The sequence below is a fragment of the Octopus bimaculoides genome, chromosome 30, assembly GCF_046866305.1.
Source record: "Octopus bimaculoides isolate indiv1 chromosome 30, ASM4686630v1, whole genome shotgun sequence".
In the NCBI taxonomy this organism is placed as follows: domain Eukaryota; kingdom Metazoa; phylum Mollusca; class Cephalopoda; order Octopoda; family Octopodidae; genus Octopus; species Octopus bimaculoides.
In genome coordinates this window covers 13431184-13458717 of record NC_142957.1, presented here as the reverse complement: position 1 = coordinate 13458717, position 27534 = coordinate 13431184, and the positions used below count along the sequence as shown (strand labels likewise).

At 40.1% G+C, this 27534-nt stretch overlaps 1 protein-coding gene across 1 annotated transcript in view; it reads right to left on the bottom strand.

The window, feature by feature from the left end:
- Nucleotides 1–27534, bottom strand: part of LOC106871818 (CD109 antigen) — a 78421-nt gene that overhangs the window by 33124 nt on the left and 17763 nt on the right. Inside the window, exons 2-14 of the mRNA XM_089346357.1 lie at nucleotides 20227–20309; nucleotides 19109–19269; nucleotides 17877–17902; nucleotides 16478–16610; nucleotides 14761–14831; nucleotides 13929–13977; nucleotides 12865–12938; nucleotides 11684–11723; nucleotides 10774–10876; nucleotides 7796–7880; nucleotides 3961–4170; nucleotides 2286–2459; nucleotides 557–667 (exon numbers count right to left, since the gene is read on the bottom strand). Coding sequence (XP_089202483.1) covers nucleotides 557–667; nucleotides 2286–2459; nucleotides 3961–4170; nucleotides 7796–7880; nucleotides 10774–10876; nucleotides 11684–11723; nucleotides 12865–12938; nucleotides 13929–13977; nucleotides 14761–14831; nucleotides 16478–16610; nucleotides 17877–17902; nucleotides 19109–19269; nucleotides 20227–20303 — 1314 coding nt within the window. The 5' untranslated portion in view covers nucleotides 20304–20309. The remainder of the gene's footprint in view (nucleotides 1–556; nucleotides 668–2285; nucleotides 2460–3960; nucleotides 4171–7795; nucleotides 7881–10773; nucleotides 10877–11683; nucleotides 11724–12864; nucleotides 12939–13928; nucleotides 13978–14760; nucleotides 14832–16477; nucleotides 16611–17876; nucleotides 17903–19108; nucleotides 19270–20226; nucleotides 20310–27534) is intronic.

The following is a 27534-nucleotide window of genomic DNA, read 5'->3' as shown; positions in this document are numbered from 1 at the left end:
GGGGCAAGTGAAATCGTAACTGATCCAAATTTGATGACTGGCACCCATTCCAGTGGAGCACTAACAGCACCATCCGAGCGGGATCACTGCCAGAGCAGCTGCCTGGCTTCCATGCTGGTGGCACATAAAAAGCACCATTTGAGTGTGATCGTTACCAGCGTTGCCTTACTGGCACTTGTGCCAGTGGCATGTGAACAAGGTCGATGCCAGCGCTGCTGGACTGACTCCTGTGCAGGTGGCACGTAAAAAACACCATTTGAGCGTGGCCGTGGCCGTTGCCAGTACTGCCTGACTGGCCCTCATGCCGGTGGCACGTAAAAAGCACTCACTACAGTTGTGGTGGAAGAGTACAGCAGGGTTCGCCACCATCCCCTGCCGGAGCCTCGTGGAGCTTTTAGGTGTTTTTACTCAATAAACACTCACAACGCCCAGTCTGGTAATCGAAACCGCGTTCCTATGACCGCAAGTCCGCTGCCCTAACCACTGGGCATTGTGATTGAAGTAAAACATAGATAAAAGACTCTTCAGGAGGGAAATGACTCTTCTGTCTCCTTACCTCATCATCTATTCTGGTCAGGAGAGGCTCACTGCTTGAGTATCGTTGTATTAAGTAAACTACCTTTTGCATCTCATACTTCTCTGATTCATATTCACCGTTGAAAATAACCTGAAAAGAGAGGACTGAAAATTACCAACTGTATTCCTGGATCCAGCATATATATTTACCCATCATTCATTTCAAAAATAAAATAAAAAGTTTTAGATTTTCGTTAATGAAAGTTTGCAAGTTCGATGTTATATTTGTAGTAACGCCGTGCGCATGCGTAGTCTCACGCATGCGTGGAATTAAACAAGCAAGCTTTCCCGCTTAATTCTATCTCTTTCTCGGTTGGCCGGCCATGAGCATGGACGTGTCAAGCAGTGTCTCCAACATTCCAACCTGGAGACAGTCTCTTTACGTGTTTAGCTGTCACTCTCCATATTTCGGACTTATACTCGACAGCTCGCTCACATCTACATAACAACGTCCCAACAACTATGCTCACACACACAGAAGCTGTAACAACAAGAGCTAAAGATGTATATATTTACCACCTGAATAAATGTTGTTTAAGTTGTTAGTCTGGAGTTCAGCGTTCCGTTATATTTCTAATTTTATATAGGAATGTCAGGTATACATCTAATGATGTATAACCAACTTTCCTATATATTTATTCTTACTCTCTTACTTGTTTCAGTCTTTTGACTGCGGCCATGCTGGAGCACCGCCTTTTAGTCGAGCAAATCAACCCCAGGACTTATACTTTGTCAGCCTAGTACTTATTCTATCGGTCTCTTTTGCCGAACCGCTAAGTTACGCGGATGTAAACACACCAGCATCGGTTGTCAAGCGATGTTGTGGGGACAAACACAGACGCACAAACACATATATATATATGCATATACATATATACGATGGGCTTCTTTCAGTTTTCATCTACCAAATCCACTCACAAGGCTTTGGTCGGCCAGAGGCTATAGTAGAAGATACTTGCCCAAGGTGCCACGCAGTGGGACTGAACCCAGAACCATGAGGTTGGTAAGCAAGCTACTTACCACACAGCCACTCCTGTGCCTATTTACAATATTTTACATATATTCATCTGTCTTTACATTCTGAGTTCAAATTCTGCTGAGGTCGACTTTGCCTTTCATTCTTTCAGGGTCGATAAATTAAGTACCAGTTGCATACTGGGGTCGATCTAGTCGACTGCCACCCCACCAAAAATTTCAGGCCTTGTGCCTAGAGTAGAAAGGAATATTTTACATATATCTACAATTGAATTCTATGCTTCATGGGTAATACTGCAGTCAACAAAGAATCATCGATAACATAAGTGATGTTGTTCTTTTTATTAATAGTATTGAACATCCGAGTTCATTTAACAGCTAATAACACTATCTTTTTATATGTCTTCCTATTCTTAATCTACAGAAAGTATTTCTTCATTGGATGATTTATGCCTTTAACTTAACAGATGTTTATTATTATAAAACCTCGACACTTTATCAAAGCACCAGAGCAACGTGAAGTGAAGTGTTCTGTTCAAGAACACAAAATGCTGCCAGGTCCAGGAACTGAACCCATGATCTGGCAATCATGAGTGCAAAACTCTAACCACTAGGCTACATGTGCCTTCATGAGTAAAAGATAAAAGTTAAACACACAATTATACAAATACATTCCAACACATACACACTAACAACGACAGACACACACACACAAAGATAGCAAAAGGTTTTACCTGCGATCGCAAATTTCTAGCATTTGGTGGAGTAAATGCAAATTCAACGATGCCATTTTCAGGGATCTCAGCAGATAAATTATAACTGAAGCCCTTAATGTTAATGGACATTTTCAAAGGGTTCTTTCTGTCTTCTTCAGTCAGAGGCCGTCCATCTACACGTTTCACATTCAGCTGTTAAAGAAATAAAAATTATATAATTTCTGTCTTCTTTTGAGCTTTCCAACTACTCCCACCCAACCCCATGTAATGTTGGGTAGCCATGTATCTCTTCAATAGCAAGACACTTGGGCTTGTCCCTCCATCACACTCACCCTCTCCAGTCCCCAGCCAACTCACCCCCCCCCCCACTACCGAACCACTTCCTGTCACTTCTTCACCATCTTTTCTCTCTCTATTTTCTCTCCACCCGAGGTAGCCGAGCTCCCCACCACCCCTTAATGCAAGGCTCCCTTTTTCTTTCTGTAGTTCAATACTACTCCCCACCTCAGTTGAGGGGTCTTGTCTTGCAAGTTACTTCATGAATTCAAAGTTACTGGTGCCATATATAAAAAAAAGTACTCAGTACACTCTGTAAAGAGGTTAACCTCTCAGCATCTGCTACTGAACCATCATTGTTCCTCCTCACCATTTACTCTTTTACTCTTTTACTCTTTTACTTGTTTCACTCATTTGACTGTGGCCATGCTGGAGCACCGCCTTTAGTCGAGCAAATCGACCCCAGGACTTATTCTTTGGAAGCCTAGTACTTATTCTATCGGTCTCTTATTGCCGAACCGCTAAGTTACGGAAATGTAAACACACCAGCATCGGTTGTCAAATGATGTTGGGGGGGACAAACAGACACACAAACACACACACATATATATACATACATATATATATATATATATATATATATATACGACGGGCTTCTTTCAGTTTCCGTCTACCAAATCCACTCACAAGGCTTTGGTCGGCCCGAGGCTATAGTAGAAGACACTTGCCCAAGGTGCCACGCAGTGGGACTGAACCCGGAACCATGTGGTTGGTAAGCAAGCTACTTACCACACAGCCACTCCTACACCTATATAGGTGAGGAAGTTCTTTTTTTTCCTTTTTTTCCTCCTATTTTTCTTCCTGCTCTTTTCTTGTCTTGAAAGTTATCAGCTATCAATGCTCCTCCTGAAGGTAGGGTCCTATACATGAAACGTTGAAATACTAGGTAACAGCTTTAACCATAAATTGTTATATAAATGTGTTGGCACTCCGTCGCTTACGACATCGAGGGTTCCAGCTGATTCGATCAACGGAACAGCCTGCTCGTGAAATTAATGTGCAAGTGGCTGAGTACTCCACAGACACGTGTACCCTTAACATAGTTCTCGGGGATATTCAGCGTGACAAGGCTGACCCTTTGAATTACAGGTACAACAGAAACAGGAAGTAAGAGTGAGAGAAAGTTGTGGTGGAAGAGTACAGCAGGGTTCGCCACCATCCCCTGCCGGAGCCTCGTGGCACTTTAGGTGTTTTTGCTCAATAAACACTCACAACGCCCGGTCTGGGAATCGAAACCGTGATCCTATGACCGCGAGTCCGCTGCCCTAACCAATGGGCCATTGCACCTCCTATATAAATGACAGACACATAAATAGTTATGTGAAAGAGAAATTCTGAATTCGTCACTGGAACTTACCTTAAACTTTGACACTGTATTAATTTTATATAAATAGTGAGTATTGTCATGGACTATGTCAATTGGAAAAGCAATCATAGAGGTGGTCCCTAAGTCAGCATAGTAAACCTTCTTATCCAAATCATTACCAACTGAAGCATTAATCTTCAACTTCAAATCATGACATGTGACTATACCCAAGTCAATGTTGAATGTAGTCTCTCCTTTGATCTGCAATATTAAAAATACATGATGTCAGCAACATAGAATTCTTGTTGTTAAGAATAAGGTTTCTAAAATGGATATTGAATTCCAAAGGATTGCTTTGGTTCAATCGTCGAATGCCAGTCATGTTTATAGGAGATGTGGGTTTGTGTCCTACATGCAGCTGTCAGAATTTTTTTTTTATCCAAAAAAGGTTTTCAAGCACCCATGCTGATGCCATATAAAAATCACTTGTCCTGATGTCACATAAAAGCACCCATGCTGGTTCCATATAGAAAGCGCCCATGCTGGTTCCATGTGGAAAGCACTCAATACACTCTGTAAAGTGGTTGGCATCAGAAAGGGCATCCAGTTGTAGAAACACTGCAAAACCAGACAGTTGAAGTCTGGTGAAAAAATTCTGACAGCTGCATGTAGGACACAAACCCACATCATGACATGTAACTATACCCAAGTCAATGTTGAATGTAGTCTCTCCTTTGATCTGCAATATTAAAAATACATGATGTCAGCAACATAGAATTCTTGTTGTTAAGAATAAGGTTTCTAAAACGGATATTGAATTCCAAAGGATTGCTTTGGTTCAATCGTCGAATGCCAGTCATGTTTATAGGAGATGTGGGTTTGTGTCCTACATGCAGCTGTCAGAATTTTTTTTTTATCCAAAAAAGGTTTTCAAGCACCCATGCTGATGCCATATAAAAATCACTTGTCCTGATGTCACATAAAAGCACCCATGCTGGTTCCATATAGAAAGCGCCCATGCTGGTTCCATGTGGAAAGCACTCAATACACTCTGTAAAGTGGTTGGCATCAGAAAGGGCATCCAGTTGTAGAAACACTGCAAAACCAGACAGTTGAAGTCTGGTGAAAAAATTCTGACAGCTGCATGTAGGACACAAACCCACATCATGACATGTAACTATACCCAAGTCAATGTTGAATGTAGTCTCTCCTTTGATCTGCAATATTAAAAATACATGATGTCAGCAACATAGAATTCTTGTTGTTAAGAATAAGGTTTCTAAAACGGATATTGAATTCCAAAGGATTGCTTTGGTTCAATCGTCGAATGCCAGTCATGTTTATAGGAGATGTGGGTTTGTGTCCTACATGCAGCTGTCAGAATTTTTTTTTTATCCAAAAAAGGTTTTCAAGCACCCATGCTGATGCCATATAAAAATCACTTGTCCTGATGTCACATAAAAGCACCCATGCTGGTTCCATATAGAAAGCGCCCATGCTGGTTCCATGTGGAAAGCACTCAATACACTCTGTAAAGTGGTTGGCATCAGAAAGGGCATCCAGTTGTAGAAACACTGCAAAACCAGACAGTTGAAGTCTGGTGAAAAAATTCTGACAGCTGCATGTAGGACACAAACCCACATCATGACATGTAACTATACCCAAGTCAATGTTGAATGTAGTCTCTCCTTTGATCTGCAATATTAAAAATACATGACGTCAGCAACATAGAATTCTTGTTGTTAAGAATAAGGTTTCTAAAACGGATATTGAATTCCAAAGGATTGCTTTGGTTCAATCGTCGAATGCCAGTCATGTTTATAGGAGATGTGGGTTTGTGTCCTACATGCAGCTGTCAGAATTTTTTTTTTATCCAAAAAAGGTTTTCAAGCACCCATGCTGATGCCATATAAAAATCACTTGTCCTGATGTCACATAAAAGCACCCATGCTGGTTCCATATAGAAAGCGCCCATGCTGGTTCCATGTGGAAAGCACTCAATACACTCTGTAAAGTGGTTGGCATCAGAAAGGGCATCCAGTTGTAGAAACACTGCAAAACCAGACAGTTGAAGTCTGGTGAAAAAATTCTGACAGCTGCATGTAGGACACAAACCCACATCATGACATGTAACTATACCCAAGTCAATGTTGAATGTAGTCTCTCCTTTGATCTGCAATATTAAAAATACATGATGTCAGCAACATAGAATTCTTGTTGTTAAGAATAAGGTTTCTAAAACGGATATTGAATTCCAAAGGATTGCTTTGGTTCAATCGTCGAATGCCAGTCATGTTTATAGGAGATGTGGGTTTGTGTCCTACATGCAGCTGTCAGAATTTTTTTTTTATCCAAAAAAGGTTTTCAAGCACCCATGCTGATGCCATATAAAAATCACTTGTCCTGATGTCACATAAAAGCACCCATGCTGGTTCCATATAGAAAGCACTCAATACACTCTGTAAAGTGGTTGGCATCAGAAAGGGCATCCAGTTGTAGAAACACTGCAAAACCAGACAGTTGAAGTCTGGTGAAGCTCTCCAGCTTGCCAGATCCTGTCCAACCCCTCTAACCCATGCCAGCATGGGAAACAGACATTAAATGATGATGATTATGATGAATAGTTGTCCGAGTTGTCATGCAGTGCCACTTTGCAAGACCATGCTGCTTGGAAGCAAACTTCTTACCATGCTTTCACCTATAGAGTTCTCGAGTTTTCCCCAAAGCTTGAACTCATGGTCTTATTCATGGGAAGCATTAAAACCCACAGAAGTATATCACGCACATAAACAGTGTAGTAACGCCTTTTCTCGTGCACATGCGTGGTGATTGGACATCGAAGTTTGGCGCCCTTATTCATTCTCTTTCTCGGCCGGCCAGCCATGAGCATGGACGTGTCAAGCAGCGTCTCAGCAACCAAAGGGCGAAGTGCTGCCTATTTCCTCTGTAAATAAATATTGTTGTGTTGATGGTTCAGAGCCTGCGTTACGTTGTTTCTTCAGAATTGAATGTACGGAAGCGGGTATACACCTAATGGTGTATAACCACTTCCCTAAAACAGCAACTGAGAGAGCGGAGAGAATGCAAGAAATATTAAAACATCTGCTGTCAAATAAGTCAGCATTGAATCAGTGATGCCAAAATAGGCAGTGCCGAAACAGCTGTTTCCAAAACGTCAGCTGTTTCCAAGAGAAGCAGCTGAGTTACTTTAGCAACAGGACACAAGCCATACAATGGTGTGTAAGTGAATCCACATGGATGAAGGCCTCAAGGGTAAACCATCGCTGCCGCTGCCGCCGACACCGCCACCACCAGCAACAACAACAACAACGACATAAGCATAATTATAACAGTGAGGAGGAGTCTGATTTCAATCATCATCATCATCATCATCATCATCGTTTAACGTCCGCTTTCCATGGGTTGGACGATTTGACTGAGGACTGGTGAAACCGGATGGCAACACCAGGCTCCAATCTAATTTGGCAAAGTTTCTACAGCTGGATGCCCTTCCTAACGCCAACCACTCAGAGAGTGTAGTGGGTGCTTTTACATGTCACCCGCACGAAAACGGCCATGCTCAAAATGGTGTCTTTTATGTGCCACCCGCACAAGAGCCAGTCCAGGGGCACCGGCAACGATCTCGCTCGAAAAACCTCATGTGTCACTCGCACAAGAGCCAGTCCATGGGCACTGGCAACGATCTTGCACGAAAGATATCATGTGTCGCCCGCACATGAGCCAGTCCAGGGGCACTGGCAACGATCCCGCTCGAAAGATTTCATGTGTCGCCCGCACATGGGCCAGTCCGGGGGCACTGGCAAACGATCCCGCTCGAAAAAAAAAAAAAATAATAATAATTAATATTATAAAATGAACAGCTTACCTTTTGAGAGAAAGAATTTTGGGAAAAACACTTTGTATCTATAAATAATTTTGCTGTTCCTGACACAGGTTTACCTTGAGTGTACCTGATAAAAAAAAAGAGAAAAGGAATCACAAAAATAGCTTTTGGTTTTATGATCTAAATTGTGATTCTCAACCATTTCTTTACCTATGAACCCCCTTCAATACTATTTTATTCTTGTGGGGTCACAATAGCCATTTTGTTATTCAACATCAACCTCCGTTAGCTGAACTAAGTAAAGTGTTAGAGAAAGAGGCGCTGGCTTGGTTAGGTGGTAAGAAGTTTATTTCCCAACTGCATAGTTCCTGCTTCAGTCCGACAGCATGACACCTTGGGCAAGTGTCTTCTACTATACCCTCAGCTCAACCAAAGCCTTGGGAGTGGATTTGGTAGACAAGAACTAAAAGAAGCCTGTCAAGTGTAACCAGCCGAAACTGTAGGGATAACTTGTGTTGAAATCAATGGGGGTGGCCATCATATATATATATATATATATATATATATATATATATATATATATGGGAGTGGCTGTTTGGTAAGTAGCTTGCTTACCAACCACATGGTTCTGGGTTCAGTCCCACTGCGTGGCACCTTGGACAAGTGTCTTCTACTATAGCCTCGGGCCGACCAAAGCCTTGTGAGTGGATTTGGTAGACGGAAAATGAAAGAAGCCCGTCGTATATATGTATATATATATGTATGTATGTATGTTTGTGTTTCTGTGTTTGTCCCCCCAACATCGCTTGACAACCGATGCTGGTGTGTTTACATCCCCGTAACTTAGTGGTTCGGCAAAAGAGACCGATAGAATAAGTACTAGGCTTCCAAAGAATAAGTCCTGGGGTCGATTTGCTCGACTAAAGGCGGTGCTCCAGCATGGCCGCAGTCAAATGACTGAAACAAGTAAAAGAGTAAAAGAGTAAAAGAGTATATATATATATATATATATAGGTGAGAAAGTTGGTATGTGAAAGCACGTGGTTGGATGTATAAAAGATAATAAGAGTGAAAAAACTACAGAAGGCTTGTGTTACATGGTTAAAGTATATATTTAAATTATGTCAGAAAAATGTAAGAAAAATGTTAGAAAAATGTTAGAAAATCTTTTTGGTATATAAACATTGTATTTTGAGAAATAACCGGCTTCGTGTTGTCTTTTCAAATCTCTCTACTTCATTGTGTCGTGTTCGTTCCACATATATACTGAACTACAAAAGACACATTGCACTGTTAAAGATTATTTGTTTCACATACGATATTGAGGTCATGTGGATTTTATCACATTTCTAGGTAATTTGACACCAGGAAGATGTCACTGACCCACAACACCACTCTCTTTTGAAAACAAGGATTTCATGTAGGGTTTGAACTCGCTCACTTTTTATGAACATGGTAATGCTCATGAATGCATCATTATGAAAAGTATGATGCACATGCAAAACATTGACCGATTGGGTATAAATGGCACCCAAATTTACCACCCGACCTGATCTTGCTATTGGATTGAAGATGGTTATGGACGTGAGAGTAGAGTGAGATTGACAAAGTGTAGTTCTTCTTCACTTTAAACAAGGTCCCTGTGCAATGCTTCATTCATTCTTATTTCTTTATTGCCCACAAGGGGCTAAACATAGAGAGGACAAACGGGGACAGACAAAGGGATTAAGTCGATTACATCAACCCCAGTGCGTAACTGGTACTTATTTAATCGACCCGGAAAGGATGAAAGGCAAAGTCGACCTCGGCGGAATTTGAACTCAGAACGTAGCGGCAGACGAAATACCATTAAGCATTTCGCCCGGTGTGCTAACGTTTCTTATTTCTTTATTGCCCACAAGGGGCTACACACAGAGGGGACAAACAAGGATAGACAAACGGATTAAGTCGATTACATCGACCCCAGTGCGTAACTGGTACTTATTTAATCGACCCGGAAAGGATGAAAGGCAAAGTCGACCTCGGCGGAATTTGAACTCAGAACGTAGCGGCAGACGAAATACCTATTTCTTTACTGCTCACAAGGGGCTACACACAGAGGGGACAAACGGGGACAGACAAAGGGATTAAGTCGATTACTTCAACCTCAGTGCGTAACTGGTACTTATTTAATCGACCCCGAAAGGATGAAAGGCAAAGTCGACCTCGGCGGAATTTGAACTCAGAACATAGCGGCAGACGAAATACCTATTTCTTTACTGCTCACAAGGGGCTACACACAGAGGGGACAAACGGGGACAGACAAAGGGATTAAGTCGATTACTTCAACCTCAGTGCGTAACTGGTACTTATTTAATCGACCCCGAAAGGATGAAAGGCAAAGTCGACCTCGACGGAATTTGAACTCAGAACGTAGCGGCAGACGAAATACCGTTAAGCATTTCGCCCGGTGTGCTAACGTTTCTTATTTCTTTATTGCCCACAAGGGGCTACACACAGAGGGGACAAACAAGGATAGACAAACGGATTAAGTCGATTACATCGACCCCAGTGCGTAACTGGTACTTATTTAATCGACCCCGAAAGGATGAAAGGCAAAGTCGACCGCGGCGGAATTTGAACTCAGAACGTAGCGGCAGACGAAATACCACTAAGCATTTCGCCCGGCGTGCTAACGTTTCTTATTTCTTTATTGCCCACAAGAGGCTAAACATAGAGGGGACAAACGGGGACAGACAAAGGGATTAAGTCGATTATTTCAACCTCAGTGCGTAACTGGTACTTATTTAATCGACCCCGAAAGGATGAAAGTCTAAGTCGACCTCGGCGGAATTTGAACTCAGAACGTAGCGGCAGACAAAATACCGCTAAGCATTTCGCCCGGCGTGCTAACGAGTCTGCCAGCTTGTCACCTTTCATGCCTCATTTATTCTCGATAACTAATGGTCTTCGTTGCCCCAACAGATGAATATGAAATTTACTACATAAGGGCCAAGTCCAGGTGAAACTAGAACACTTACCAGGCTTTTACAGTGACAGTTAGTATCCTGCCTTTGAGGTTACGTTTTCCTAGATGAAATAAATATTTAGGAGTTACTACAGTCACTTCCACTTTGGGGAGAACTGAAATAAGAAAGAAAAATACATAAAACTAGGAGACCTTTATGGACAAGTTCATCAAGTGTATTTAAAGTACTAACAGAGACACCAGCCTCATGACACGTTTTTGACTAGAAAATGTTGAACCAAATTTTCAAATAGAAAATCAAATCAAATCAAATCGATTAAAATAAATTGATCGAAAATCAATTCTATTCAAAAATATAGCTAATCTTCGGGTCAAAATACAACAACAACAATAATAATAAAATGAGTGTATATATATCAACCAAGAATAAATAACAAATGAATTTATATAAAAATACTTATTATATCAAAAAACAAAAGGACGTATTTTACTACTAATAAATAAAAGAAAAATATTTAACGGTATTATACTCATCGAAGCTTTAGTTTAAACTACAATTAAACGTTATACTATTAACATATCGTTTATTAGAATATCAGCTAACAATATATAACAAATGAATTTCTATAAAAATACTTATTTTACCAATAAATAAAAGAAAAAGGTTTAACAATATTATTAAAAATAAATGTAATTCTTATCTTATCGAAGTTTTAGGTTAAACTAAAATTATAAACGTGATATTATTAACTTTATGTTTATTAGAATATAAACTAACAGAAATATTAAATGGATTTATATAAAAATATTTATTTCACCAATAAATAAAAGAAAAACACTTAACCAATATCATTGAAAATAAATGCAAAGCTTATCTTAACGAATGATTTGTTTAAAATACTACAACAAAAACAACCAATTTAAATATGTTGATCTCCATAAAAAAACAAAAATTTACTCACCATATTCCTCGATCTTAATTGATTTTTCCTCAGAAAATTCCTGTATATAGAAACAGAGAGAGTCATCATCATCATCATCATCATAATTAATCATCATCAAACATCAGTCATGATCGTCAACACCATCAACACCATAAATCATCATCAATCTTTGTAATCAACATCATCATCATCATCACTCATCATTATCCATCAATAATAATCATCATCATTCACATCAGTCATCATCAATCATCATAAACAATTATCTTTAATGTTCATCATCAACTTCATATCCGGTCATCAATATCAATCATTATAATAATCAAATCATCCATCATCATTAACCAATTATAATCAATCATCCTTTTGACCACATGGTTCCAAGTTCAGTCTTGCCATGTGGTACCTTGGGCAAATGTCTTCTACTATAGCCCTTGGCTGACCAATGCCTTGTGATTGAATTTAGTAGATAGAAACTGTATGAACAATATTTCGACATCTCATGTGTCTTCCACAAGTTCAAAATAAACATCTCAATCTATTTTGGTAATATTTAAAGGATTGATGTAACTCTTCCAGAAAGTAAAGAAACAACAACAACAACAATAATAATAATAATAATAATAATAATAATGGCTGAAGTTCAAAAGACAGTGCTCATGGGAACTGCCCATATTCTACGTAAAATACTGTCTACGTGATCTCAAATTTTAAAACAAACACATAATTTTCTTATGGTTTCTTAAACATTCTCTAGAACAACACTACGTACAAATCCAAATATATGGCACCCTAGGCATAACACCTACATGAACTTCTATCTTGTTGTCTCCTGAGGTCTCTGGGTGAGACTTGGATCCAACTTGTACAAATGCAAAGCAAAAGTCAAACATAAAATAATAATAACAATAGTAATATTAATCCTTTCTGTTAAAAGAACAAGTCGATAATGTCAAATTCAGTGATCAATTACTACTTTTTTTTTCAATCCCGAAAGGATAAAAAGCAAAGTTGATCTTGATGGAATTTGAATTCAGAACATAAGGAGTTGGAAAAAATGCAGTTATGCATTTTGCCTGACGTGCTAATGGTTCTGCCAACTCAGTTATATGTATTAGTGTGTGCATGTGATTCTATGAATGTATGTGTTTGTGTTATAGAAAGCTAAATAAGGAATAAATGATGGTGAAGTAACTTACACCCTGTTCCACTTTTATGGTCCAGGTACCCAATACAGGGCGGCTAGAGATTTGAAATTCACCTGCAGAAACACCTGTAAAAAACAGAAGTTATATACCTGTAATGTATAGGCTTATCAGATAAATTCAATTCTTTCTTTCCAATGTTATTGGGATTTAAACAAAAAATATTTTCATCATAGCATTTTATATTTTGTTGGCTGTGTGGTAAGTAGCTTGCTTACAAGCCACAGGGTCCCGGGTTCAGTCCCACTGCGTGGCACTTGTGACAAGTGTGTTTTTCTATAACCTTGGGCCAACCAAAATCTTGTAGGTGGATTTAGTTGAGAAACTTAAAGAAGCCTCCTGTCATATATGAATTTGTGTATGTGTGTGCGTGCATGTGTGTGCGTGCATGTGTGTGCGTGCATGTGTGTGTCTTTGTGTCTGTATTACTCCCCCACCACCCCACCACTGTTTGTGGTCAGTTTGTTTAATCAAATCCTTCGAGGTAGTCCCTCAGCCTGACCACTCCAGTGACTGAAACAAGTGAAAGATTAAAAAAAAAAACAGAAAAAAAAACAGAAGAAAAAAAAACAGAAAAAAAAAAACAGAAAGAAGGTATGGGTTGTGTGGCAAGAAGTTTGCTTCCCAACAACATGGAGCTTGGTTCACTCCCACTGCATGGTACCTTGAGCAGGTGTCTTTTACTATAATCCTGGGCTGATGAAAGCCTTGTGAGTGGATTTGGTAGATGGAAACTGAAAGAAGCCTGTTGTGTGTGTGTGTGTGTGTGTGTGTGTCTGTGTGTATGTGTGTGTCCTTGTGTCTGTGATTATCCCCCACCCTACCATTCCCTGTCAACCAGTGTCGGTTTGTTTATGCCCCCATAATTTAGCTGTTCAGCAAAAGAGACCAATAGAATTGTTACTGTGCTTAAAAAAACACAAGTCCTGGGGTCAATTCAATTTGACCAAAATGTCTGAAGGTGGTGCCCCCAATATGGCTGCTGTCTAATGACTTAAAATAAGTAAAAGATGCAAAACCAAAAAAAATAAACATAAAATAAAAAATATTCCACTTACCATTCTCTGGAATAAGCTGCATTTTGGACAGTAAATTTTGATTTGCATCCTTTATTGAGTTGAATTCGGTGAAAAAGAAAGAGAAAACGAGTTGAAAAACATAAATGGAAAAACAAAAACAAAATGCGTTTCTATAAAATCGTGTGTGTGTGTGTGTGTGTGTGTGTGTGTGTGTGTGTTGGGGGAGTCTTACAGAAAAATATGTGCTCACAGAAATTAGTGTTTGAACTGAGGTGATAATGATAGAAATGGTGGTGGTGGTGGTGGTGGCAGTGGTAGTAGTAGTGGTGTTGCTAGTTGTGTTAGTGGTAGTCGTGGAGATGATAATAGCGAAGGTGGTTGTAGTGGTAGTGGTGGTGGTTTTAGTAGCTGTGATGGTGGTAGTGGTAGTAGTAGTGGTGTTAGTGGTAGTCGTGGAGATGATAATAGCGAAGGTGGTTGTGGTGGTAGTGGTGGTGATTTTAGTAGCTGTGATGGTGGTAGTGGTAGTAGTAGTGGTGTTAGTGGTAGTCATGGAGATGATAATAGCGAAGGTGGTGGTGGTGGTAGTGGTGGTGGTTTTAGTAGTTGTGATGGTGGTAGTGGTAGTAGTAGTGGTAGTCGTGGAGATGATAATAGCGAAGGTGGTTGTGGTGGTAGTGGTGGTGGTTTTAGTAGTTGTGATGGTGGTAGTGGTATTGGTGTTAGCGGTAGTTGGGGGTGGTAATAGTTGGGACGGTGGTGATTGTAGTGGTAGTGGTAGTGACAGTGGTATTACTTATGGTGGTGGCTGTTGTAGTGGTTGTGATGGTGAGGGTGGTGACGCATGAAATAAGTTCGTAATAGTACTTACTCTTATATAAGCTTCCATGGGGTCATTTCTTGCAGTGTAATTTCGGTAAATGTTTAAGACACGGAACTTCACTGGCAAAAGAGAAGAGAATTTACAAAGATGAAGACATTAATGATGATGGTGATTGGTGTTAGAATAGATGGTGATGGATGGGGGGGAGGGGTGATGAGGTGGAAGAAGCAGATAAGGTGAAGGAGATGGATAAGGTAGCAGGTGGAGAGAGGGGGGGCGAAGAGGGAGTGAAGCTCCGGGGTGGGGGGGGAAGGTTGATGATGGGTGGGAAGAAGAGGAGGAGAAAGGAGAGGGGCAGGAAGAAGAGGAGGAGAAAGGAGCAAGAATGAGAAAGAGGTGCAGGAGGAGGAGGAGGAGGAGGAGGAGGAGGAGGAGAAAGGAGGGGGCAGGAAGAAGAGGGGGAGGAGGAGAAAGAATGAGAAAGAGGTGCAGGAGGAGGAGGAGGAGCAAGAATGAGAAAGAGGTGCAGGAGGAGGAGGAGGAGGAGCAAGAATGAGAAAGAGGTGCAGGAGGAGGAGGAGGAGCAAGAATGAGAAAGAGGTGCAGGAGGAGGAGAAAATGGAAGAAAGAAGAGAGGGAAAGGACAAAAAGAAGAAAAGGATGAAAAGGAAAAAGAGGAAAAAGAACAAAAATAACATCAACAAGAAGACAACCAGTGTGGGATTTATAAATATGTCTTTTTTTTTCTGAGGATCCATTTCAGTCATAAGGTTACCAACAGAGGAGCTCATTTTGTACAATACCTTGATAACTAGCATTAGATACCACTAAAACCAAATCTGAAGTTGCATCTCTCCCTACACTCACACATACAACCCAACCCAATGGTTGGTCACACTGTGTAGATCTTTCACAGAAGAGTATGTTTTGGGACAGCAGTTGTTTTGTCACAGCCTATTTGGCATTACTGATTCAACACGGGCTTATTTGACATCAGATGATGATGATGATGATGATGATGATGATCGTTTAATGTCTCTCTCACTCTCTCTCTCTTTCTCAGCCTCTCTCTCTCTATCTCCCACTTTCCACCTCTCTCTGTCTAGGTGTGAGCATCTAGTTATCTTTGTATGTACATATAATGTCTCACTCTCTCTCTCTCAATCTCTTACTCTCTCTCTCTCACTCACTCTCTTTATCTGTATGCATGTATTTCTGTGTGCATGTGCATGAGTGTGTTTCCTTCCAGTGCCAAAATGTATTGCAGCCCAAACAAACTGACTGTTCAGTCAGCCGTGCCAGATAATCAGCATCACAACCAAATCATCTTACTTCATTTCCAGACGTAATATACTGATGTTGGGTAACAATCGGAAAAGTACAATCACAAAATGCAAATGGCTGAAATGGAGTTCTTTAGAAGGAACTCTGGAATTATGTTACACAACAGGGTGTGTAACATAATTCAAACATGCGTTTGAATGGCTTCCTTGGTCATATTGGTGATATGAGGGCAGGCATTGTTGTGCGGCAGAAGAACTCCACGCTCCCGATTAGGTCTTTTCCCTTGAATAGCCGTGCTGAGTGGTTCCATCTGTTGAACACAGAGTTCCACGTTGACCGTTTGGTTCCATTCAAGCATACTTGATGGTTGCTTATGATAGGATGTGATGATGGGAGTGCTTGGGGACTCTGCCTCTAAACTACCTCCCAGAAATAGTGGGTGCAGCTGGACGGGTGGATGTAGTGATGTAAGATGTGTTACCTGTATCTCCTGGCTTGTATATATTTTTATCAGTCTGGATGTATTTCGCAGATTTATAACCACAGTAGACTTGCAATTCAGCACCAAGGTTCAGCTGTAATGTGTACTGTTTCTTTGCAAGGTCTTCAGTGTTCTACAACAGAAAGAGAGTTTATTGCACAAAATCATCATCGTTTAACGTCCGCTTTCCATGCTAGCATGGGTTGGACGATTTGACTGAGGACTGGTGAAACCGGATGGCAACACCAGGCTCCAGTCTGATTTGGCAGAGTTTCTACAGCTGGATGCCCTTCCTAACGCCAACCACTCAGAGAGTGTAGTGGGTGCTTTTACGTGTCACCCGCACGAAAACGGCCACGCTCGAAATGGTGTCTTTTATGTGCCACCCGCACAAGCCAGTCCAGGGGCACTGGCAACGATCTCGCTCATTCACTTTTAATAAGAACAGGCGTGACTGTATGATCAAAAGTTTGTTTCCCAACCACATGGTTCCGGGTTCAGTCCCACTGCATGGCATCTCGGGCAAGTGTCCTTCTATTATAACCTCGGGCCGACCAAAGCCTTGTGAATGGATTCGGTAGACAAAAACTGAAAGAAGCTCATCATATATGTGTGTGTGTGTGTGTGTGTGTGTGTGTGTGTGTGTGTGTGTTTTCTTGTCTGTATTTGACACTCACCATTGGTTAAAAACCAGTGTCGGTTTGTCTATGTCCACATAACTTAGCAGTTAAGCAAAAGAGATGAATAGAATAAGTACCAGGCTTAAAGAAAAAAAACAAAAAAAAAAAACAAAAAAAAAAAACAAAGTGAAGTACTGAGATTGATTCGTTTGACTAAAATTCAGCAAGGCAGTGTCCTAGCATGGTCGCACTCTGGTAACTGAAACGAGTAGAAATACACACACACACACACACTATATATTTATTCTTCACTCGTTTATTACTGGTCTTATTCTAACTTATGTCCATCGTTTGAAAATCTTTCGTCACACATCTGTGACCTCCACAGCAACACTTTCCGTCTTCACATGTGCTCTTGCTCTACATATTTCATTCTGTGCTTCTATGATGTGTATCCTTATATGTGCATACATCTATGTTTGTGTGTGTGTGTGTACATGTGTGTGCAACATTCAGTCAAAAGTTAATTAGTCTTTTTTTTTAAAAAGACTAAATAACGTTTGATTGAATTCTTCACATACACATTAGTATGGAGGATAAATAATGACTATGGTAGGAAAGTCATGACTGTAGCAGGAATGACATAGGAAAGTTCAGAAGAAAAAGGAAGGAGGAAAAATATCCCCCCCCCCCCACACACACACACACATTTATATATACAAACACATAGACACAGAAGAAACAAAATAATAATAAAAAAAAGGATAAACTGTACTTGCCATCTTTATGAATGCTATATTTTCACCTGAAAGAGAAAGAAATCATGAGATAAATAAGATTTCTATTTCATTGCATGTTAATTGGCTACCTTTAATTAATTATCTATTCATTTCATTTGAGTGTGGATACAACACACACACACACACACACACACACACACACACACACATACATACACTAGGTTCGTTCCAGTCATTTGTTTTGGTTTAATTTCTATGGTTGGATGCCCTTCATAATGCCAACTACTTTACAGAATTACTGGATGTCGAGCTGGCAAAGGAGGTGAGCTGGCAGAAACGTTACCTCGCCGGGCTAAGTGCTTAGCAGTATTTCATCTGCCGTTACGTTCTGAGTTCAAATTCCACCGAGGTCGACTTTGCTTTTCATCCTTTCGGGGTCGATAAATTAAGTACCAGTGCGTAACTGGGGTCGATGTAATCGACTTTGTCCCTTTGTCTGTCCTTGTTTGTCCCCTCTATGTTTAGCCCCTTGTGGGCAATAAAGAAATAAGAATTACTGGGTGTCTTTTATGTGTCACTAGCACAGATATGTTTTATACAACACCGGCACTGTCATCGGCACAAGTGCCCTTTATGCGTCATTAGCATGGTTTTTTTTTAACATGTCACAGGTACGGGTGCCTTTTATTGTCACTGATAAGGGTACCAATTAAGTATCTCTGGCACAGGTGCTTTTTATGTGTCACTGACGTAGGTGCCTTTAATGTGTCGTTAGCATGATTCCCTTAAACGTCACTGACCCAGGTGCCTTCTACATGTCACCAGTACAAGTATCTTTCACGTGTCTCCAGCATGGGTGCCTTTCACACATCACAAGAACTGGCCATGATTTCACTTGCCTTGACTCGTCTTCAAGCACAACAAATCACCAAGAGTCTCAGTCATTTGTGTACATATGTATGTATGTATTTTTATTCTTTTATTCTTTTACTTGTGCCGATGACAGATAAAAGGCACTTGTCCTGGTGTTGTACTCTCCCACCTACCCTATAACATCATTCCAAACAAGCTGTGAGATAATGCATGATTAATTCAAAACAATGTCAATAAATAAGCATTACATTTGGCAGAGTAATCTGAATGCTAAATGCTAATGTCTTTATTTGAAAGTTATTGAAACAGAAGTAGTGTATTTCAAGAAAAATATGGTAACCAAAGGGGTAAACTTAGCTCGGCTGAAAATAAACAATAACAACAATAGTATTACTTACTAACAGGAATTTCACGAGATATTGTTTTAAGATTTTTGTCCCCATCTTTGAGTGTAACAGTAATATTCGTGGAATATGGATTAAACCCATAGAATATGACAGTGATGTTGAGTCCATCTTCTGGAGTGAAGTATCTTGGTGCATAGAACATATAGTATATACTGGAATAAAGGAAGATATCACAATGTTACATACATAGATAATTACAGTTATGCACAGACACATACACAGCCCTACTACATGGGAACTTGGGTAAATGTCTTCTACTATAGCCTTGGCTACTTACCACACAGCCACTCCTACGCCTATGGACAAATTTAATTTTCCATTGGATGTATCTTTGCCCTCTACCTGATCTCATATCTGCCATCGATACCTTTGTCATTCATTGTATCCACCCTTACATATCTCTGATCTCTATCTTTGTCAATGTGCATCATTAACTTTCTCTACCCCCACCAACTTCAAATCACTCTCCTTTCTTTTCTAACTGAAGTATTCATGTATCTACTCTACAGCTATCCCTCTATACCTTAACTCTCTCAGCTGGCACAAAGCCACACCAACTTCATACAACTCCCCATTTCCATTTGAGGGGATTTTGTTCTTGCAAGGTACTTGGCGGCCCAGTCAGCGCTGATGCCATGCAAAAGGGATTGGTATTGGTGTAACGTAAAAAGCACTGATGCCGGTGCTATGTGTAAAGCACCCAGTACACTCTGTAAAGTGATTGGCAACTAGGAAGAGTCACCGGCTGTAGACGTATGCTGAAACGAGCAAAGACACTTGTTGTGCCTCCCAGACTTACCAGCTCCTGTCAAAACCGTCCAACCCATGTCAGCATGGAAAACAGACGTTAAATGATGATGGTGATGATGATGATGACGATGATGATGATGATGATTAAAGAACATTAGTTGAATATTTGAGGCTATATGAATTCTGAAGTTGCAACTTATACACAGTAAAAGAGAGAGGGGGAGGGGAGAGAGAGGGAGAGGGGAGAGAGAGGGGGAGGGGAGAGAGAGAGGAAGAGGGATACAGAGAGGGAGAGGGAGAGAGACAGACAGACAGACAGACAACAAATTCTGATGACAGAGTGGTATAAAATGACTTACTCATTGTATGCTACAATAGAACTGATATGGCAAGTGCACATGGCCAAAAGTATGCCCAGCTGGAGTACGGACACCATCTTGGACTGGAAAAGAAACAAAGAGTTTAAGAACCTGACGTTATAGAAGATATTTTCCCGTGACTCTGTGTCATAGGAGAAAACCCCAAAACCACATCCAACACATTTATAGCAGCCCTTCAAAAAAAATCATAATATTGCCAAAAGGTATACACTTGCTTTGTAAACCTCCAAAAAACATACACCCACCAGAACATGCTGTGGGGTGTTTTCAGGAGTCTGGGATTAATGGGCAGCTTCTGGTTGCCATGAAGTGCCAATACAAATCCCGGGATGATGCTAAGTCAAAGGCTTTCAACATGGGTGTTAGACTCAGCAGGAATATATACCATTACCTCTCTTCTTCATAGCTTTCATAACTGGATTAACATGTGCAACAATTGTGGAAATGGTATCACAAGCATTGGGTTGGTTAACTGATATTTGAAGATGATGCCAAATCAGGATGGAGCCTGGTGTAGCCTTCGAGTTCCACCAGTCCTCAGTCAAATCGTCCAACCCATGTTAGCAATGGAAAGCGGACGTTAAACGATGATGATGATGACATGGAGACACTTGGCTCAACAGACTCAAGGCAGTGGGCCCAGCCTGGCTGCAGAAATAACAGAATTTGCACATCTAAATAAATAGGATTCTTGTTGTGAGGTATGATGGTGGAAGGGAAAATGAGATAAAGAGGAAAAAGAGGAGAATGACAAAAAGGAAAGAGAAAAGATTACTAAAAAGAAAAGAGAAAACAAAGAATGAATAGGTCTATTAGAAGCATGCAAAATCTCTTCAGCATGGCTGCAGTCAAATTACTGATACAAGTAAAAAAAATAAAAGAATATATATATGTATATATTTGGCGTTAGGAAGGGCATCCAGCTGTAGAAACTCTGCCAAATCAGACTGGAGCCTGGTGTAGCCATCTGGTGTAGCCAGTCCTCAGTCAAATCGTCCAACCCATGCTAGCATGGAAAGCGGACGTTAAACGACGACGACGACGATATATATATATATATATATATATATATATATACATATATATATATATATATGTGAGAAAGTTGGTATGTGAAAGCACGTGGTTGGATGTATAAAAGATAAACAAGAGTGAAAAAACTACAGAAGGCTTGTGTTACATGGTTAAAGTATATATTTAAATTATGTCAGAAAAATGTTACAAAATTTTTTGACAATGTTTATATACCAAAAAATTTTATAACATTTTTCTGACATAATCTAAATATATACTTTAACCATGTAACACAAGCCTTCTGTAGTTTTTTCACTCTTGTTTATCTTTTATATATATATATATATATATATATATATATATATATATATATATATATATATATATGAAAGAAGGTTTGAAAATGCACTTATTTTTCAAAAATATTTATTTACTTAACCGGTTTCACTTTTTTAGAAAAAGATTATCAAAAGTCTTTGAGAATAATAAAAAATGTTAAAAAACAGTTTGAGTATTAAAATGCATATATACATTCTTTGATGATAAAATATATTTAAAGTATAAAGCTTTGTATGAACTTTGTAGTGTTACATACTGATTGTCACACATTCTCTGATATTAAGGTGAAATTGTTAAAAATACACATATGGAAAAATACATATACATATTCTTATACATATTCTTTGACAATCGAATAAAATTGAGGAGGAACTGACCTGGCCTTTTTCTCTTGTGTATATTGAGGGAATGTTTTACTGTCTTAAGAGACAGTATGACTGGCTAGCTGGGGTGGGAGGGAAGAAGAGTTAAAGAAGATTTTTTTATTTTTGGTTAGTCGGTGACAGTCTGTCATGGTTCACTGGTTTTTGGGACTGGTTTTGTGCACATCTCTATGTGTGTGTATATATGTGTGTTTGTGTCCGTGTGGGTGGGTGTGTGTGTGTGTGTGTGTGTGTGTGCCGTTTTTATTGGTCCCAGAGTTTATTGTGGAATGTGTATATGAGTGTGTGTTTGAGTGTTTTTTGTGTCGGTGGGGATGTTAGGTGTGTGTACGTGAGACTGTGCGTATATCTCTTTGTCTGAGTGTGTATGTGTTGTTTTGATCGTCCTTGTGGTGTGTGTGTGTGTGAGAGCAACCGTATGTATGTGTGAGGGTGTGTACGTATGTGTGCGTATGTGTGTGTATGTATGTGTGCATCTGTGTGTGTGCGTGGGAGTGTTTTGTGTGAGTGTGGGAGTGTGTGTGTGTCTCTCTGTCTGAGTGGGTGTGTTGTTTTAAATACCTTGTGGTGTGTGTGTGTGTGTGTGTGTGTGTAAGCAAACGTATGTGTGTGATGGTTCATATGTATGTGTATGTCTATGTCTGTATGTGTGCGTGTGTGGCATGTGTATATGAGTATGTGTGTGTTTTTTTATCTATGGTAGGATGGTGTGTGTATGTGTGTGCACGTTTGTGTGAGTGTGTATGTGTGTGATTAATATTTGTTAGGGTGTTGTGTGTGCGCATGTGTGTGTATGTGTATATGTGTTTGTTCGTGTGTGTGCGTGAGTGCGTTTGTGAGTGCGTGTGTTTGTGTGTTTTTTGTGTCGGTGGGGATGTTAGGTGTGTGTACATGAGACTGTGCGTATATCTATTTTTCTGAGTATGTATGTGTTGTTTTAATCGTCCTTGTGATGTGTGTGTGTGAGAGAGAGCGCAACCGTATGTATGTGTGAGGGTGTGTACATATGTGTGCGTCTGTGTGTGTATGTATGTGTGCATCTGTGTGTGTGCGTGGGAGTGTTTTGTGTGAATGTGGGAGTGTGTGTATACGTGAGTGTGTGTGTGTCTCTCTCTGTGTCTGAGTGAGTGTGTTGTTTTAAATACCCATTGTGGTGTGTGTGTGTGTGTGTAAGCAACCGTATGTGTGTGTGATGGTTCATATGTATGTGTATGTCTGTATGTGTACGTATGTTTATTTGTGTTGTGTGTTGGTGGGGGTGTTATATGTGTGTACGTGAGTTTGTGTGTGTCTCTAAGTATGTTTGTGTTTGAGTTGTCATTGTGGTGCGTGTGTGTGTGAGGGAGCAACTGTATGTGTGTGCATGAGGGTGTATGTGTGTGTGAGCATGTATGTGTGTGTTGTATTTATTAGGTGTCCTTGTACGTTGGGTTTATCCAGGTGAGGTGTATGTGTGTGCATGTGTGTTCCGTGTATGTTGGTACTGGGTATGCGTTTGTATGTGTGTGTACGTGGGTATGGTTTGTGTAGTTTCCTGGTGTATATGTGTACATGTGTGTGTGCGCTGTAATTGTGAGTGATTAGTTTTGTTTGTATTGTTAGTACAGTATATGTGTGTATACGTGTGCGTGTGTTTGTGTGAGTGCGTCTATGTGGCTTGTATTTGTCGGGGAGGTGTGTCATTGTGTGTGCATGCTTCTGTGCATGTGTGCTTGTGGGTGTCTGTTGTGATTGTTGGGATTGTATTGTGTGTGTTTTTCTTTTGAGTGTGTGTGTGACATTTTTACTGGGGAACAGGCGTATGGTGTTTGTATGTGTGTGTACATATGTATGCAAATATGCGTGTGTGAATATGATTTGTGGTTGCCGGAGTGGTGTGTAGGTGTGTGCATGTACCTGTTTACATATGTGTGTATGGGTGTTGGTTGTGGTTGCTACAATTGTATTGTAAGTATATATATGCATGTCTTTTTTCTTGAAATGTATGTGGGTTTGTGCTCTGGTGTGGAGATACTGTGATTGTGTGTGTGTGTATATATGTGTGTAAGTGTGTTCGTGTTGGAGGTTTGCATTGTATTGATGTGTGTGATTTTGCGTATCTGTGTGTCTTTGTTTTGGGCGTGCACCTGGGGAGGGGGCTTATGTTAGAGTATGTTGAGCTGTGGTCTGTATTTTTGAATAAGATTATTTTCCCTATTTATTCGTGTTTGGTCAGTGGTGTTGTCTGAGCATTGGTATAATGGGAAAACTAGGAATTTGGGGGACTTGTTTTGTGCACACAGATCTAAGTGCTCACTGAGTGGTATCTGTCTTGTGGTGGGATCCCTCAATTGTTGGCGGTGGACTGTCATCCTTTCTCTGAGAGTAAGGCTCGTTTGCCCTATGTATTCTTTGTGGCACCCTTCACACCTTATGGCATAAAGTAAATTTTTTGATGCGCAGGTGAAGTTATTTTTTATGACAAAAGTGTGTCCCGACTGGAATCTGTATGTTGTTCCTTCCATGAGGTGGATGCAGGTCCTGCAGTTGGAACGACCACATTTTTTGACAGTAGGTGGTGGGCTTGTGTTGGGCAATTTTGCATTCGTGAGTAGGTTTTTTAGGGATTTGGGTTGTCTTTTGCTTTTTATTATTTTATGGGTTGCGAGTACTCTTTTTAGACGTGGGTCTTGATTCAGTAGTGGGATGTTTTTGTATATTATTGTGTAAGCTTCTGCATTTCTAGGATTGTGTGTTGAGAGATATGGGAGACTATTTAACGTGCCGTGTATGTGTTTCGGTTTTCGCAGGTCATGGGTAGCATTTATTATATATATATATATATATATATATATATATATATATTTCTATATACACACACACACATACATATATATACATAGTTATATGTATCTATAAACACACACATGCAGACACATACACAAATACATATAAGAATCAACAGAATAGAAAGCGAAGTAGGCAAGCGCCTACTCTTTGGGGAAAGGACTGCTACTCCAAAGACACTGAGGGAAAAATCTGAGATTTGGTGTCAGAAGATATTTGATACCAGTGAGTGTGTGGAACTATTTTGTTGAACATTCAATGAAAGTCCACATCTATTGCACCCCGTCAGCAAAATAAAATGGATTGGTTGTCAATTATTCACTTTGTTGTCTCTTATTTTTATGTGTATGAATATATTTATATATATATATATATGCACTGTATGAATATAATGATCATATGGCACCTTGAACAAGTGTCTTCTACTATAGCTTCAGGTTGACCAAAGGCTTGTGAATGGATTTGGTAGGTGGAAACTGAAGGAAGCCCGTCATCGATAAATATATTCAGACACATCCAGCTGTAGAAACTCTGCCAATTGGAAATATGCTGTGCGTGAGAAGACCCAGCAAGCCAAGTGAGACCTAAATCTAAGGCCCAGCCAGTCCAATTATGCGTACCTTCCTTCCTTCATTGGACACTAATCTCCACTTGCGAAGACCAGTTGAGGCAAGTGAAATCGAAATAGAGTTAAATTGGACACTAATCTCCACTTGCGAAGACCAGTTGAGGCAAGTGAAATCGAAATAGAGTTAAATTGGACACTAATCTCCACTTGCGAAGACCAGTTGAGGCAAGTGAAATCGAAATAGAGTTAAATTGGATACTAATCTCCACTTGCGAAGACCAGTTGAGGCAAGTGAAATCGAAATAGAGTTAAATTGGACACTAATCTCCACTTGCGAAGACCAGTTGAGGCAAGTGAAATCGAAATAGAGTTAAATTGGATACTAATCTCCACTTGCGAAGACCTGTTGAGGCAAGTGAAATCGAAATAGAGTTAAATTGGACACTAAACTCCACTTGCGAAGACCTGTTGAGGCAAGTGAAATCGAAATAGAGTTAAATTGGATACTAAACTCCACTTGCGAAGACCAGTTGAGGCAAGTGAAATCGAAATCGAGTTAAATTGGATACTAAACTCCACTTGCGAAGACCTGTTGAGGCAAGTGAAATCGAAATCGAGTTAAATTGGATACTAAACTCCACTTGCGAAGACCAGTTGAGGCAAGTGAAATCGAAATCGAGTTAAATTGGATACTAAACTCCACTTGCGAAGACCTGTTGAGGCAAGTGAAATCGAAATCGAGTTAAATTGGATACTAAACTCCACTTGCGAAGACCTGTTTAGGCAAGTGAAATCGAAATAGAGTTAAATTGGATACTAAACTCCACTTGCGAAGACCAGTTGAGGCAAGTGAAATCGAAATAGAGTTAAATTGGATACTAAACTCCACTTGCGAAGACCTGTTTAGGCAAGTGAAATCGAAATAGAGTTAAATTGGATACTAAACTCCACTTGCGAAGACCTGTTGAGGCAAGTGAAATCGAAATAGAGTTAAATTGGATACTAAACTCCACTTGCGAAGACCTGTTGAGGCAAGTGAAATCGAAATCGAGTTAAATTGGATACTAAACTCCACTTGCGAAGACCAGTTGAGGCAAGTGAAATCGAAATCGAGTTAAATTGGATACTAAACTCCACTTGCGAAGACCTGTTGAGGCAAGTGAAATCGAAATCGAGTTAAATTGGATACTAAACTCCACTTGCGAAGACCTGTTGAGGCAAGTGAAATCGAAATCGAGTTAAATTGGATACTAATCTCCACTTGCGAAGACCAGTTGAGGCAAGTGAAATCGAAATCGAGTTAAATTGGATACTAAACTCCACTTGCGAAGACCTGTTGAGGCAAGTGAAATCGAAATCGAGTTAAATTGGATACTAAACTCCACTTGCGAAGACCTGTTGAGGCAAGTGAAATCGAAATCGAGTTAAATTGGATACTAAACTCCACTTGCGAAGACCTGTTGAGGCAAGTGAAATCGAAATAGAGTTAAATTGGATACTAAACTCCACTTGCGAAGACCTGTTGAGGCAAGTGAAATCGAAATCGAGTTAAATTGGATACTAAACTCCACTTGCGAAGACCTGTTGAGGCAAGTGAAATCGAAATCGAGTTAAATTGGATACTAAACTCCACTTGCGAAGACCTGTTGAGGCAAGTGAAATCGAAATAGAGTTAAATTGGATACTAAACTCCACTTGCGAAGACCTGTTGAGGCAAGTGAAATCGAAATCGAGTTAAATTGGATACTAAACTCCACTTGCGAAGACCTGTTGAGGCAAGTGAAATCGAAATAGAGTTAAATTGGATACTAAACTCCACTTGCGAAGACCTGTTGAGGCAAGTGAAATCGAAATAGAGTTAAATTGGATACTAAACTCCACTTGCGAAGACCTGTTGAGGCAAGTGAAATCGAAATAGAGTTAAATTGGATACTAAACTCCACTTGCGAAGACCTGTTGAGGCAAGTGAAATCGAAATAGAGTTAAATTGGATACTAAACTCCACTTGCGAAGACCTGTTGAGGCAAGTGAAGTCGAAATAGAGTTAAATTGGATACTAAACTCCACTTGCGAAGACCTGTTGAGGCAAGTGAAATCGAAATCGAGTTAAATTGGATACTAAACTCCACTTGCGAAGACCTGTTGAGGCAAGTGAAA